Genomic DNA, 17758 nt, shown 5'->3' on the forward strand with positions numbered 1-17758 from the left:
AGTGACATGCAATCATGCCTGGTGCTATGTACACCCAAGGAAAGAATTAGGCCTAATATGTTTTACAAAGGTACTGAATGGATCAGGGCAGGCCCAGACTGGAAAGGAGGTCAAGTCAGTAGCAACGGAGAAGACACTCCAAAACATTTTCTCTATCAGTTGGATAAAGCAGAAGGTCATATATGCAAAAACGTCATCATTTTGCTACTGCTTTTATACATACTAACTCAATCATATGCTGATAAAGTATTGGCATGAAGTAAATATTTCGACTCTCGTCAACAAAACTGAGAAAGAAAAAGATACAAACTTAATATATGAGCATATTTAGACAGTAAAGAGCAATTGAGTAGAGAATGGCAACCAGAGAGTGGGCATTTTTTCAACTGAATTACAAATGTTAGACTCAATATTTTCATTCATGAATGTAGATTTTACAAGACAGCATGTTCATTAAATTTACATACATCAAGTTGAGTGGGATAGTTAACACCATGGAGAGTCAGATTAAATTGAAAATGATTGACTATTTGAGCACTGGGCAAATACATACAATCAGCTAGTTGAAGATGGTCAGGTGTGAGGGACTTCTGCCAGAATGCAAAATACATGCTAGGCAAAGGCATGGCAACAGTCACAAAATGGATACTGGGAAAACATTATTATCATTGATCAATACATTTGTAGGAATCAATGAGAAGATAAAAATCACTGGGAGATAAAAATGAACACAGCAACAAGAAAACCAAACACTAATTCTTCAGGCAATGGATATCACTGGATTTCAACAGTGTTTGTGTATTGTTTCAAGGGCTGAAGCCAAAATAATCATTCTCTCTACAACGTGTTTATTCAAATCACTACGGTAACAAACTGGCTAAGTATCCTAAAAGGAGGTACTCCTGATACCCCAATTATCTGTCTTGGGACCATGAAGCTCAACATCCTAAAAGCATAACTGTACCCAAATATCTTCAAAAAGTACAACTCTATTCTTAAGCACATTTGCATTTCTCTTCCACATCATGCAATATCAAACCATCTTCTTAGTGTCTACCTCCACTCCATGGTTTCATGCCAACTGAAAAAAGGAAAGTTTCCATGGCCTTATTGAATATTAACTAAGTCTTTCTTTGGGGCTACAATAACTTTTATGATTAAACTGGGTTTAAGTATAGATAAAAAACTGAATCATAAACAAATCAAGAGTCTGAGCTGTAGAGAAGACTCAGACAATAAAGGTTTTACTACACTGCGCGAGGACTTGAGTTAGACACCCAGTCCCCATGTCAGAAGCCAGGCATGCTGCCATGGGCATGTAACCACATCCCTGAAAAGACAAAGACTGGAGGTTCCCTGAGGCTCACTGGCCTGAAAACAGCAAGCCTCCAGGTCCCAGACAGAGAGCTATGTCTCTAATAATAAGATAGACACCTCCCACAGACTGACAGCTGACTTCCACATAAAGACACAAGCACGCATGCACACATACACAGGCACACCTTCAGACATACATACATTAAAGTGGAATATGAAATACAACGGAATGGAAGGTAGAATGGAAATACTAGCAAGAGTCTACAACTTAGAATTAACTTTATTACTACTTTACTACATTCAGCTGTCAGTACATAAAGTTATGCTTTTCTTTTGTCTATGAATTTTAAATTTATGTGAACAGTATAAACCGGTGGTTCTCTACCTATTGGTTACAATCCCTTCAGAGTCACATATCATATATTTACATTCTGATTCATACCAATATCCAAATATGAAATAATGCTATGGCTGGGGGTCACCACAACATGAGGAACGGTATTAAAGGGTGGCAGCATTAGGAAAATTAAGAACCACTATAGTTTTACACTGTAAACTATCCCAATTAAAAACTAAATTCCAAATTGTCTTCATGCCAATATCAAGAACCAATAAAAAAACAATTAAATATCACTTTTATTTTATATACTCTAATTTTAATAGAACAAACAAGAAGTATAATGAATATTTAAGGTGATTCCCAAGTGTGATTTACTTGGGAATAATGCCTAGCCAGGACTATCAAGAATACTCAGAGTCACCCACCAGAACAGACACCCATTACATAATCATTTGGGTGAGAGCACCACTATTGATTAAAAAGTGTCTCATTCACTTACTCTGAAACTTTCATAAACACTGGGCATTCCTCATAAATTACATTACACATTAAATAGGTGCTCAACCTCAGACACCAAGGCTGACTTTCTCACAGGACAAAAGTGAGACACAGGAGCTCTCTGCAAAGAGAATTCTCCTTCAAACTTCCAAGTGAAGGATGAACATCACACATTTAAACATTACCATAATATTTATCCTTTCAAAATGCCTCTCTATGACCAGTCTATTGGTGGCACAAACTGCCACCAAATTTCCTAAGCCATTTACTTCCTCAAGGAAACAGCCGAGTACCTCCATTATGCCCTGGCACAAGCAAATCATGAATCAAACTGATATACCATCCACCACCTGCCCCAACCCGCCTCCCCAACACACACACTACTGCACCCTCTTTCTCCTTCTAGCTGCATTCGGGTTTGTATTTCCACCCAATGGAGAGGCACAAGGGTGACAACTTACAGAGAAGGCACAGACAAAGCATTCCCACAGAACCTCTCACACATCATCTGGGCATCATAAATGGACCTTTAGGGTTGTATGAAATGAAGCATTTTTGTGACATGAAAAAAAAGCTGTGTAAAGAATACTGATATTGGATAGAGTTGCTGATAGAGACATATGGCAGTTAAGAACAGGTGGGTGCACACATTCTTTTTATTAGAAGTCCTGGTGACCCTCAGAACAGGCACTCATTGCCTGACTAGAGGACAGCTATGAGTTAACTCAGTAGCGCCGAGAATACACATGAAAAGTGTCACTTCTGTGCGCGCTCTGACAACACCCACCCTCTGCCACTTATTCAGAAACCACAGGATCAGTTTTGGGTTCTTCGTATAAACAATAAAAGAATTTTAAAATGGATTTGGAAGAAAATTTGAGGACAATTTTGTTAAAGTCTGGAGAAGAACTCTAAGTACCAAGCCATCTACAAGTCTTGGCCACTTCCTGGGGGAGGCAGATGAGGAAGACAGCCACGCCTCCCTCAGGCAGGTTTACCAAAGATCAGCAAACAATGTAGCTGAAGGAGAGGAGGGCACTGAGGAAAAGGAAGAAGTCTCCTGCTTTTCCGGTTACTCAGAGAAGAATAACTGCCACACTGGCCAGCATCCCCATACACTGTCCCTGGCCCTCTGGGCTTTCTTTGTCTTTCTGTGAAGCCTTTCACCCTTCTGCCATCTTGCTGTATTTCCATTGTGTAGCTACTTGCCAACTTCCATTGCCCGTTTCCTCTGCTTTAATGTAAAAGGCAAGGCAGGCAAAGTCTCTCTCTTGTTCTTCATCTCCCTCCCCGGCATCTGCCAAGACTTACGACTTGTCTACTTTGGTGTTCTCTCAACACTAATAAAACTGTCCTTTCAACCTCATTCAAAATTATTTTATTAATGAGATATTGAATCTAAAGGAGGGAAGCCAAGTTCCATGGTGGCATTTAGAAACTAAATAGCATGACTCTGACAAAAACTTTGGAAAAGTGATATATTCCACACGTGTACGTACCATAGTAACTCATTTAATCATTATTGGAGAAGAGATTCCAGCACCAACTCTATATAGGAGACACAGTCTAGTGAGGGACAGGCAAATTTAAGTAGAATACAAAATGGGTGGGAGAACACTGAAAAGGCTAAATATCTTTGGATGGAAGAAAGAGATACCAGTTCTGTCTCCATGAAAGACAGGGGGAAAAAAAGGTTATCACTGAATTAGCCCAGGATGGTCCTCAATTTAAGAACAAGAGTAAGATTTTAGACGTTAGGACACGCTGTTGTTGGGTACAAAGAAATTTTCAGTAAAGAACAGCTTCTAGCTCCCTCAGGTTATTTTAAAAGTTAAGAATAAAGTCTCAGTGTAAAGACATTCTCAACAGTCAAGACAATTTACAACCTTTTATTACACAAATCTACTCAGTGCGGGGGAACTAAATAAAGAATGAGAACAACTGCCATAATCCATGGATATTCTAATTGAACACACAAAAAATATGAAATAATCTATAACAATAAAATCTAATAACAGAAAGAAAAGTTACTGTCTATCAAAGTCAATAAACAAAATTATTTTATAAAAATGATTGCTACTATTTTAAAAATAGTACATGTATATTACTAAAAAGCCTAGAAATGAGTAATAAAAAGGATTTTTTGAAGGCATTATGAGTTTTATTGCTCAAAAAGAGATTAAATATGCAATGCCTACATGTTGGAAAATCAAAAAGGTATCCATTTTATTTAAATTAGCAAAGAAATCCATATAATTCCAATGACAATCCCATAATGTTTAAAATAGTATTTCACTGATTTTAGAATTATTATAAAAGCTGAGAATGTAAGAATAAGAAAAGCAAAGGTGTGTAAGGGGAAGGGTCATCTTAGATGCCACCAATCGGTACAGTCATTAGTTCAGCATGGAGTTCTACTGAGGTCACATACCTCTAATCCCAGCACTGAAGAGGCTGAGCCAAATGTGATTTAGAGGCCAACCTGGCCTCCATAGCTAGTTCAGTACCATTCAGAGCTACACAGTAAGACCGCAGGGGAAAATTAAAACAAAAAAAGTAGAGCTGGACAAAATAACTAAAGAATCAAGTAACATCATATTCTAGGTAGTAACTAATCTACAACACTGGAGGATTACAGATAACAGGAAAGAATAGACAACTCAATAAACAGTGCTACACAGATGTAATTCTAGCATTGTAGCTGATGACAAAATAAATATTTCATCAATAATATATACAAAGCATGATTCATAAATATGATAACATAGAAATCTACTTCTATACTTCAAAACATCAACAAATATGAAATAACAAGCCTTAGGCTAAGAAAATTTTTCTACATTCCATGTAAACTGTGCATGAGATTATTCATAAGTTATGACAATTGAAACAAATTACTTTAAAGACAAAAACCCAACAAGAAAAGAACCAAATGACACAAGCTAGAAATTCACAGAATAGTAGAACACAGAAAAATAAGTATGTGAAAACTATGCAGATAACTTCTAATCAGGGAAAAGGCATCCTGTAAAGTGTGAGGAGTGATGCTGACAGCTAAGAGGCTCACCAAACTTCCGGTCTTAGGACACTAGAGCAAACTGAGGCATAGTCTGCACATTAATCAGACTGGAATCTTTAAATATGTCAAACTCAAAAATATGAGGGAAAAAACGTAACATGACAGTCAAATATCTTACACAATCCAGAACTAGGTTATTTTAAAAAAAATTATCAGTACTGTCAGAAAAAAAAAAAAACCTCATATCTATGAATTAACTCATAGAAATAGCTCAGTGCCCTTTCTGATTTGGAGAGCTGTATTGGGCTATGAACTACTATGGTCCTATTTATAGAAAATATACAGAAAGCACTAGAGGACTATGGGGCATTGAATCAGTGACTAACCAAATAGTTCACAGGTAAGAGGTTTAGTATACATTAATGCTTACTTTACAGAAAACTACAGGCTAACAATGAAAATGAAAACTATTGAGTTAAAAATATTAAGTCATCTCCCTGGTCACTGGTGGCACATACCTTTAAATCCCCGCACTTGGGAGGCAGAGACAGGTGGATCTCTGTGAGTTTGAGGCCAGTCTGGTATACAAAGATAGTTCCAGAACAGCTAGGGCTGTTACACAGAGAAACATCACCCCCTCGGGGGGGGGGGGGGGGGACATTACTCAGTATCTCTAGAAAAAAAGAAAAAGAAAAACTATAGTTTTAGAAGTAGTACACAAAAAAAAAACTTCAATTTTATCTACAGTGGTTTTCACTGAATTAGTTTCTATACTGTTCCTTGTGTTTGCATATTCCACAACTAGGAAAATAACACTCAACAAAGGTCACCTAAACTCTATTGCCAGGAGACACTTCAAGTATAAGCTTCAGAGATGGTGCATTTTATAGATGTGTTTTCTCCTGTTCTTCTAGGCTATGACAAAGCACGATAAATATCTGCCCAGAAAGTAATTATATCATCTCCATTAATATGTAAGTCTCTCAAGCACCTTTACTAGACTGTTTTCTTCTGCACAATTCTAGAGAGGATTTCTAGAATTCAATTATTGACGGAATGATTCTGTTATCACTGGCCTCACTTAATGCCTGTTGATGATGCCTTCCTGATACATGACCTGTCTTACATACTGTTCATCCTCTTAACAGTAAACATGAGGAAATGAAAAAGGGTGAGAATGCATGAAAAATCTCTTTCACTTTTTCAATATTTCTGTACTACTGGGTAGAATAGCAATTACAGCTAATCTCCATCCAATCTAATGGTCTAAAGCAGAAAAAGATATAATATCTTTAAAAAATCTCAGAAGTTGCCTGGCTTGGTACTCTCCTTTAATTGCAGCCTGGGGACAGAGGCAGATGGATCTCAGTGTCTTTGAGATCAGGCTGTAACACAGCAACTCCAAGTCAGCAAAGACTTACATAGTGAGACAATGTCTCAAAAAAAAATCTTAAAAGTTGGGAAGTTTCATATATTCAATAGACATGTGTTTGGAATTCTGATACTCAATAGTAAATCTAGTAGGGAGACAGACATCTAAATAATAAAGGACAAACCTATAAGGCACTCATGATGTTTCGCAGCTTAGGAAAGGTGAGGAGGGGGGAAGGTTTAAAGAACGCTTGCACTGAGACATGCAATGTGAGAGTATTCTCTCACAGAAGTATGTTGAGGCCAACGAAAAGGGGCCATCGTAATTGACCCATAAGAGGTTCTATAGAAGAAGAGAAATATGGACAGAGATAATAAGGTCAGAGAAGCCAACCAATATAGACCAATGCCCTAATGGAAAAAGGATGACTCAGGTTTCAGTGAGCTTTCCAGAGAGGGAACTAAAGAACGAACTCGGGAATTTGATGTCATTTTTTAGGAAATATGATGTGTTCCATTTCTAGTGTGTTGAGACTTGACATCATTTAGATAGCTAATTTTAGCTTCTCTTCTGTAGGAGGCATATGGGAGATATTATACAACATGAACAGCTCCAATGCTGCAGGAGGAGTATAGACAAAACCAAAGGATATAAAGATAAGACAGGAGAGACAGATGCAACAGTAAGGAAAGAAAGGGACAGATGGAAGACTAGACAGAGAGGATGTAAATCAGGACCAGGAAAAAGGTATCACTCTGCCATAACAAAAATAGAAATCAATGTCACAGAATCTTTAGAAGATTTATTATTAAAAAGCCATTTACAACCGGAACAGTGCCCAACCAAAAGGAAAAGGTCCACAATTATAAACTATTATGAAAACATACAGAGTAAACTATTCTCTGCAGAAGGTAGAGTATGTTAATATGAAATAAAATTAATAAAATTAAGAACATATTGGCATCCCAGTAAGAGAATATGAATACCAGGTAGATTCAGAACTGAACCGCCTACCTCCTACATCCAGATGGTAAATGCAATAGAATAGACTCAGAAGATGGGAGAGGCAAGCCACACAAAAGACAGTGATCAATGACATGGCAACAGTGGATGACATCAGAAGAAAGCAGAGCCAGAACAACAATACCAAGGAAAGTGCCAGCATTTGCAATCTATGCCTATGGTATACAACACAGGTACACACAAAGACGTTCATTGCCCTAATCACTATATTGCATGAAAAGGGGGATAACACCTAAATACAAAAAAAGCAAAGTATCTCAAAATAGGAAGACTTTCTTGGGTTGTCTGAGTGAGCCTGGACTAGCATGAATTTGTTGGCAAGATTCTGCCAATTAACCAAATGAGAGATAATAGAACATGACAGCTGACACTGGTTTCAACCTCATAAAGCCTGCAGAACCAGGTTAAACTTACAATCAACATAATCATAGCATTTGCTTTGTTTTAAGTCCAGAGAGATTTGTTTTAGCAACAATAAACCAGAAACTAAGAAAATTCCATTGGACACCAATGGCAAGTTATAAATAACCAAAGCCATAAAGTGCTTGGTCCTACACTCCAGTCTAATCCTACAGAGGAGAGACTCAACCTAGGTAACTAAGAAAAGCTAAGGAGGGGAATGGAGGGCAGCTACACCTCTACCCCTGGCACCTGCGGGAATCTCTAAATGGATTAAGTTTGTAATGTAAGAAAGATATGCTTTCTTGTCATGATGGTAAGTTATATATAGTAAGCTAGGCATTTTTATTATTTGAAGACAAAGAGGAAAACTGAAAGGGATAACTCTAAGAGGCCATGCCTGTAATAAGCAAGTCATTTTCAGCAAGTCACTAATGAGTCCAAGGTGTTCAAAAAGTCAGTTTCATTACAGACAATAAAAAAGTTCTAGAATTTCCACTAAAGTTGATTTCAGGTATCAAGGTTGTATGTATAGGCAATGTTGAGCCCAACTAGCTTATACATCTGAGATCCACAGAAAACAAGGATGGGCTTTCAGTATATACCAAAATATAAACAAGGGGTGGGGGAAGCTCTTAGGAAGTTTAGCTGAGGACAAGTGAAAGGGCTCAGTAGTTAAGGGTGTTTGAGACCAAGCCTAATAACCTGAGTTCAACCCCTGGAACCCACATGGTGGAAGAAGAAGTGACTTCGGCAAGTTGTCCTCTGGCCTCTATATGTGCACTGTTGAACACACATCCATGCAGTTATGCACACAAACAAATACATTTTAAAAGTTTTAAATGCATAACTAAAACTTCACAGCTGCTCTAGAAACTAAACCATTATAAGACCAAGAAAATCAATTCTCTAAGCAAAGATAAAATGTTAAAGTATTGCACTATACTTTGCATTCATTAAATAATCAAGGCAGTAATATTTCAGAGGACTATCTTGAGGAAGAAAAACAAGTGTTCTTCAAAATAAAGTTGCTACTTCTTATACAAATTAAATACTTTCCATAATTGGTAAATAGGAATAATTGTTTTTGAAACTGCACAATTGTCACACAAAGACTCTACATATAAATTTTAAATACGATGAAATCTTTGCAAGCACAAATGCCAAAAGGTTAGCATAGCTGATTATTAAATGTTCTAGTCAGAAGAAAGTTTATTAATAAAAAGTTATTCTCAGCCACAAATGAGACATCTTTATCTCCTTCCTCCACTCAAGGCTCAAGATCCAGAGAGGTCCTAAGGGTCAGAAGAGCGGGAGGACAGAGGTAAAAGGTGTCTTCGGGATATGAAAGGACCAAGCATTCTTCAACTCACAGGAGCTGTGGTTGTGTGCACAGAGCTATACAAGATCAAGCCAGTCCATTCCAGCCAAGAAGGAGAAGAGGTGCATGAGCCCTACCCCTAATTGAAAAAATCTTTACAGCTGACTGGCTGTAGGGGAAAGAGAACAATTTGTTTTAAGGACATGGATCCTAGTAGGCTGAGCATTCTCAACGTTCCAGTATATGAGCAACACAAATTGGACTCAGTGAATAATATATACATTATATATTTATCATAAATATAAATATTGTATTATATAGGTATAGACATATAGATATATGATGATATAAAATTGAGATGGGGTACAGCAGTGGCGTAATCTGGGAGGAATTATATGGAGGACTAAGGGTGAATATGATCAAAATATATTGTATGCATATTTGAAACTCACAAAGAGTAAAGACTAGGTACAAATATATATTTTCAAATACGACAGATCAAGTGCAGTGTAAGTCTAGCTTTCTCTCTCCACCAACATATAACCAACAGTAAGCAAACAGTGGTGCCCGGAGAAATGTCTCTTTCAATTACACAAGGAAAGAAATACCTCCTCAGTTTCCTCAACCTTCCAAGCCAAGAGCAGGTTTTACACTCAAAGCATTCTAATATGATGAAGGATTAGAAAGAAGGACAGCCTCTGTTCTTATGTTTGGAAGAAGGCTTAGGAATGACTCATCCTTTGCAGATTTAGCAGCCCCAGCAAAGGAACACTTCCACTCTACTTCTGCTAAATCAAAAGAAGGTTTGATTGAAAAGACCTATTACCAAGCAGACCTGCCTCAGATTTAATAAGTGATCTGGTCCAGTTATTCATCAAGTATCCAGAATCACTCCCAATTGTCAAGATCCAATTGACCTGCACATACTTCCCTTATAGTGTACTTATAAGTGATCCTAGCAGTCACAAAAAGAACAGTAAAAACCATATTCGGTAGTCTTGGATGGCTGTCCTTTTAACTAACTGCATGTGATCATAAAATGTGTTCTCCATGATGTTTAACAGCAATAGGCTGCTTTCTCTACTTACTCAGACAGTACTCACAATTAGAATTTAAAAACGGAATTTTAACGTAACTAGAAGAGCCATAATAGTACCATTCCAAAGTTTCACAGGTAATTAAGGTCCCTGTTCATTGCACTGAAGGAAGGGCCCTCTGCCACAGCAAGCCTGCAAAGGTCAAACTAAAGAGAGCTACCTTCACACAAGCCTCATTACTGATGACAAAGGCTAGCAAAAAAAGGTTTCTTTGTTCTTGGCCAAGATTATATAGCAGTTCATAGTGTCAACAGGGAAGGAATTCCAAATGTGCAGGTAAAAATCAAAACTAACACTCCATTAGGAGTTAACATAATAGTGACAAGTTTCCCAAGTCTAGAGTTTGTGAAAGTCAAGTCATAAACATTAAAAATATATCCAGAGTCACTGGCACTTACTAAAATTTCTATGAAAACAAACTGGGCTTTTATATTCTGTCCGGGGTCTTTCTGATAATCTAGGTGTTAACACTAGACCAAGTACTTGTTTAAAAAAAAAAAATAAAGAAGGCAGTGTGATGCAAATATAACACTCCTGCTGAATAATTAAAAAAGAGATATTAATAGGCTCCAAATTTCACGTGCACCTTAGACCCTAAACTAATAAGCAAAGGCAGCATTTCCCTAAAAATGGATAGAGCTTTCAGAACTAATAGAGCAGACATCTACAGAATAAATCACAATTTGGAAATATACACAATATCTCAGAAGGGCTTGGCAAATACTTTCATAATCTGTTATCTTTCCAGTCTAACTTTTCTGACCTCTCACTAGTCCCAAAAGTAATTCAGAGCTGAGCTCTACAATTTTGTGTAGTGTTTTATGTCCTCCATAGCAAGAGACTGCCTTTCCTTCTGCCTTTTCAAATCCTAAACTGTCATTTGGCCCAGGCTGACTTTCTCTGCAAATTTCCCGAAAACACTGTAATATGCTACTATCTGCTGTATTTTTCTTGAAGCTAATTAGGTATCTCAAAAACTAAAGCAGTTTCTTCCTACTCTAAACATATAGAGAACTGAATTGCTAAATACTACCTTCTGGCATTGCTTATGGCATTTTTCAAATATTTGTTTTGGATCATAATAGATATGAAACTTGAAAGTAGCAACCATATAAATAAAAATCAATCTATATAAAATCAGGATCCATTTGTAGCAAATGGTTTCAACGTACTTAACATGCATGGATTCCTGATCAAATCAGTTCATTTAGATTAAAAGCCAGAAGCTGAATCTGTCAGAAAGTCACAGTTAAATGAAGATGGCACCAAAGGACACCATATGTCTCTACAAGAAAAGGCACATCACAAAGGGACCAGGTTCAGTTCTATGTAGACAACCGAGAGAGTGTCTGACATCACATGGATACACTGATAGCTGGAGATAGAATAAAACAGGGACAAAGAAACAACCCAGAACATTCGATGACAAGAAAGCACTGCAACCATCCGAAGAGCAAATGAACTCGATCACACAATCCACTAAAGATAAAAGGACGCCATTTGATACTTCAGTTGTTAATAGACGCAGAATAAAATGGAAAACCAAAAATGGATGGAAATTCTTACCATCATCTTCTCAAAGAGTTGTAAGACTTCGTTCTCAGACAGCAGCTTTGGAATGTTTTCCCCTGTCTCTGAAGTCACTGAGGAGCGGTCACTGCTTCCAGACGCGGTCTTCAGGTGGGGAAGAGGAGGTCTCTCTTTCTTGCTCCCTGGAATTCTTATGCTAGCAAATTTGTCCAGCTATGAAGAAAGAGAAAATAGCAAACAAGTCAATATTTTCTCACGCATCAACACTTATCTAGTTCCAAAAACAAGGAAAAACACAGGGCCAATCACATTGTCACTGATTTATTCAATGACAGTCACAATCAGAAACTTCAAAGTTAGCAGTATTGAATAAAAGTGTTGAAAAGGAATCCTATTTAAAGGCAGAAGGGAAATCACACAACTTCAAGAGTCTTTCAGATTTTAAAAGTCACAAATTGTTACATTAAAGATTCTGATGCTGGATGACCTGTTCCATAGATGAGCAGACTGAGCAATTTAGCAAAAGCCAAGTCGGCTAGCAGTGATGGTACCAAATGTTACTTCCTGGCCTTTACGGCAGCGCCTGCCCTTGTCCAGTGCTCTCATGCAGACTGTCCCCTAGCAGGGGACAAGGAGTGGCACCACAGGACATGGGTCAGGAATTCTGAACTGTACTGCCTCCAGAGGTTTACTCAGCTGGTAACATCGTTTTTAGTTCACGCCAGCCTCCACCTGAACTCTGTGGACACCTACAGACTAGGCCCTTAATGGAGCAGATTTTCGTTCTAACAGGATGTTTTCTGTAAGGAGATCAAACAGCTGACTGTTTTTGAAAATATATTAATATTAGCTAGAAAGCTAATTATCCATTCATTCGAAATTGTTTGTCCTCACAAAGAACCTAGATTCCGATTTCAAGACTCATAAAACTTTCAAAAATAAAAAAGGCAAAAAAATTTAAAGAAGACTACATGAATATAAGGTTATTCAAAGCATAATTACTGATTATGTAAATCTCTCAACACTGCTATTAATATAAAATTATTATTTTCACTATAACATGAATAGGAAACCAACAAGATTGGCTCAGTAGGCAAAGGCACTGGTCAACAATGATGATCTGAGTTTGCCCCATCCAACTGCATACACAAATAAATAAATGACTAAAAATGCGTGGATTATAGAAGTCCAGAATACATTACAGCAGCACTATCTACATCAGGTTATTGAGTTCAGTGGTTAGTCCATCATCTGCACAGCCAAATTTCACGTGCTCAAGGGTCATATTATTTAGTGGTTACCACATTGGTAAATCCACAACCAGAATATTTCAGTTACTGCAGAAAATCCTATTAAAAGAGCTATAGAGCCATTAAAAAAAAACTGACACCTAAAAATCTTTATTTGTAAAACATAATTCAATCATGCAATTACTTAATTCACTAAAGAAATAGGTCAACAAATGAGATGTAAAACTAATAATATTTATATTCAAAATAGGCCTCTTAATTGTCTATGAAGATAATGTCTAGGGAAAATATTATGCACTGTACTTAAACACAGGCTGTTTGACATGAGCTAAACTTCTAAGTTAACCACTGCAAAACTTAGAAAGCAGTTACAACCCACTATTACTCTCATCCTAACAAACAACCCACAAAAAGCTGCAAAATGATAGTTGCTGGGTTTTCAATTCAGCTGAAAAATAAAGACACAGAAAAAGGAAACAGAGGTTACTTGGAAAGGAAAGGGAGCAGAGAATATACATGGGGAATAGAGAGATTACATAGAAACTAGGGATGTACAACTGCTTTTTCTTGACAGCATGCCTTCAATACTCAATAATGCAGTGTTTTCATTGTATCCGGTATTACAAATAACAACAAAGAAGTTCCTAGTGGCATTCTTAAATTTCTTCCATTTCACAAGTACTTCAAAATTGAATTAAAATATTCCTCAAAACTAGATAGACCTGTTGTCTATCTTCCCACTTCTGTGAATGGAGCTCAACATTCTATATATCTGCAGGGACAAGGTCTATTTCTGTTAAGCCTTACATCAAGGTGTATAATTCAAGTTGAGTGTAGCATTAAGTAACTGAAATAGGTTTGGAAAATATTTCTTCAAAAAAAAAAAACAGAAGGCGAGGGCAGAAAAAAATGAAATGCAAAGAGGTAGCATAACCACTTTCCTGTCTTCATGACCATTAGTTTTAGTTTACAAAAGTATCCTTCCTGTCTTCCACCATGGGTCAGGGATAGGAAAATAAAGAGCAGTTGAGTGTTCATTGACATACTGAAAGCTGCATAGTTGCTGGCTGAGTGATCAGAAAACTACAGTTCTCTCAGAAAATCCAGAGGACAAATGTGCCACCAGCTCTTACAGATTCTTTCTTGCCACATCTGCAGCATGCCAAAGGTTGACGAAAGCAGAAGCTGACCGACATCCTTCCAGAGGCACAAAAGGCTTTCAGCAACTGCAAGCTGTGTCGTCCTAGATACAGACCAGGGAAGGACCTAAGTGAAATGTCCATGACACACCCAGAGTTCAAAATGATCACGGCTACTGTCATCTGAAGTGCTAAACACAGCTCACAAAGTCATAATCTCCTGAAGAAACAGAGAGCAAACTGGAGCTAGTAACAAAGGACAACTCAGCCTTAATCCTAAAAATGGGCATCAGATTTAAAACAGAAAGCTACCCCAGGATTTTGGGACTTGCTAGTTCGGTGGTAAAGTAAAAAACTACCAGGTGCTGGGGCACTTGCTGCACAAGCAAGAGGATCTGAGTTAAAATCACCAGGACCCACAAAGAAAGCCAGGTCTTGTTTTAGGGATGCTGGTAAACTCAGCAGCTGGAGGTTGTTGGACAAGTAAGGCAGGGGGTCACTTGCTAGTCCTCCCGACAGCACTAGGTTCAGTCTCTAAGAATAAGAAAAGCCTCGAGAGGCCTAGCAGTTAAAGAGCATACTGCTGTTGCAGTGACCAAGTTCAGTTAACTGCAGCCAAGTAGGGTTACTCACAACCACCTGTGATTCTAACTCCAGAGGGTCTGATGCCTTCTGAATTTCACAGGCACCTCTGCTCACATGTGCACATACACACACATAGAAAAATAATTAAAAATTAGATATTTATAAATGATAGACAGAAAGATAGAAGCAGACAGTGATCACACAAGACAGTCAATGCCCTCCCCTGGCCTTCATGAATTTTCATACACACAAGCATACACATGCAAACACACACACACACACACACACACACACACACACATCCATCATACTCACATACACATACACTCACACATACAAGCACACTGTGGAAAAAAAAAAAAAAACGTAGTTTGTCCGATTTTCAGTGATGTTCAGATACCAAGCACTCAAATCACATAAAGCCACAGAAGAGCTGAATTCAAACTAAAGAAACAGGGTTCAGGTTTCCCTGTAGTAAACTGACTGGCCTCCAACTCTAATAAGGGAAGACCTTTCTTTTCCAGGGAGAAAGGGAATGCACCTTTGACTTGTGAAGAAAAGGTCTTACTGTACTAAGATTTTCTATCAAAATTCCTTTAATAAGTGGAAGCAAAATAAGGAAAATACAGACAAAAGCAGAGACCCTGCCACCAGAAGGCCTGGTAGCACAGCACAAACTGCTAACCCTTTCAAGATAAAGGAAATAATGAGAGATAAAATTCCAGATCTACAAAAAAAAAAAAATGAAAAATCAATGGAGAATTCATCAGATAGCTGCTGCCAGGACAGAGGAAAGAGCTGTAGAGTCAGGAGGCTTAGCTATGTCACACAGATAAGGAGCAAGGAGAATGTAGAATGTGTTTACATAAAACACTGGCATCTTGCTTGGCGGTGGAGGCACACGCCTTTAATCTCAACACTTCGGAAGTAGAAGAAGGTGGATCTCAGCGAGATCGAGGCCAGCCTGGTGTACAAAAGGAGTTCTAGGGCAGCCAGAACTGTTACACAGAGAAATCCTGTCTCAAGAAAAAAAGAAAACCCCCTGGCATCTAAATCACCAGGATAAGCATTCTCTACTATGAAAGAATAAAAAATGTGTGCAGAAGCTATAGTCCCTATGTCAATTTGTACTCTGTGTCTTGACTGCTCTTTGAAAATAAGTAGGAATAACGAAGTAATTTTTGTAAACCAAGGAACTGGTTATTTCACCTTTAGTCACTGCTGAAGCTCTAACTTCTGTACTTGTACATGGAGAATGAATTCCCAACTATCCCAACTCTTATCAGACACAAAGCGCAATGAATTAACACATGAAACTCACAATGAAGTGAAGGTAAACACAGTATCATTTACAAATGCAAATGTCAGTAAGTGGGGAATGTGAACTGAACTGAAGCATTCAAGCCAGTGTGCAGTGCACAACCATAGCTTCATGGGTGATGCAGGCGCTTAGAAAATGTTCATTTTCTACAAAAGCCCGTACTTTAAAAAATAAGAAATAAAACTTAGAAAAGTGAGTTTATATATATGTCCTTTATTTCCTTTTATATGTCAGGTATGAAGGTAACAACATGAAAGACAGCAGAGCATAAGTAATATGCATTTAGTCTATACAATAAAGAAAATGCATGCCTAAATGGAAGACAACCATAACAAATTCCATAGTAGCAAACTTAGAGATCACAGAGAAAACATTGTATCCGTAATCAAAAATTTATAGAAATACTAAAGTAAAATTAGCACATCTACCCTGAATGTTTAGAATTAAGCTTTAGGGAAAGGTCCAATTTACACAGTGAAAAAGAAAAATTTACACCTCACCAATGGCAAAATGAAGAAAATGAACACATTCCTCTTCTAGGCTCTAAATCTAGAAAGGTGAAGATAGTAATATGAGATACAAAAGGATCAGAATTTTATGCTTTTATTGTAATATTTTTAATTTATTCTTCTTAATTAAAAAGATGAAAAACAAAATACAAGAAGAGCCTGAAATGGTAGGATGCTGAGGGGATAAAGAGCTGCCAAACCTGATGGATTCAGTTCAATACCCAGGACCGACAAGGTGGAAGGAGAATCAGTTCCTACAAGTTGTCTTCTGACCTCCGCACATAGTCATGGTATCTACACACAAACACATACACCACATACACACAGAGAGATATACACATACACACAGAAAGAGATATGAGAGAGAGGGAGAGAGAGAGAGAGAGAGAGAGAGAGAGAGAGAGAGAGAGAAAGTGTAGTAGTTTTAAAGAAAAAGGCCCAAAGAAAGTAGCAATTTTAGGAGATGTGGCTTTGTTGGAGTAGATATGGCCTTGTTGGAAGAAGTGTGTCACTGTGAGGATGGGATTGGAGACCTCCTGTGCTCAAACTATACCCAGAGACACAGTTCACTTTCTGTTGCCTGAGGATCAAAATGTAGAACTCTCAGGTCCTTTTTCAGGAACATGTCTGCCTGCACACCACGACATCCAACCATGAAGATAATGAACTAGACCTCTGAAATTGCTAAGTCAGTTCCAATTAAATATTTTCCTTTATAGGAGTTTCTGTGGTCACAGTGTCTCTGCACAGCAATAAAAACCCTAATTAAGACAAATGATAGATGGATAGATAGATAGATAGATAGATAGATAGATAGATAGATAGATAGATAGATAGATAGATGGATGGATAGAAAAAGTATATATTTTGAAAAGCATTAAATATATTTTTAAAATGCAATCTCTTCTTTCTATACTGCGACAGTACATTGACTCTTGACTATCTCAAGCTTAAAGTAAAAGCTTACAAGCATACACAGGTATGTTCTATTAAGCATTCCAAGTAAACTCTTAGCACAAAATATGAGCACTATTACAT

General features: G+C 37.6%; 1 protein-coding gene across 4 annotated transcripts in view; it reads right to left on the reverse strand.

Annotated features, from left to right (window-relative positions):
• Positions 1-17758, reverse strand: part of Diaph3 (diaphanous related formin 3) — a 452383-nt gene that overhangs the window by 390171 nt on the left and 44454 nt on the right. For all 4 annotated transcript variants that reach the window (XM_087912260.1, XM_087912261.1, XM_087912259.1 and 1 more), the window contains one exon: positions 11953-12129. In XM_087912260.1, the coding sequence (XP_087768386.1) occupies positions 11953-12129 (177 nt within the window). The remainder of the gene's footprint in view (positions 1-11952; positions 12130-17758) is intronic.

Source organism: Myodes glareolus, chromosome 12, assembly GCF_982192425.1.
Source record: "Myodes glareolus chromosome 12, mMyoGla1.1, whole genome shotgun sequence".
Lineage (NCBI taxonomy): Eukaryota > Metazoa > Chordata > Mammalia > Rodentia > Cricetidae > Myodes > Myodes glareolus.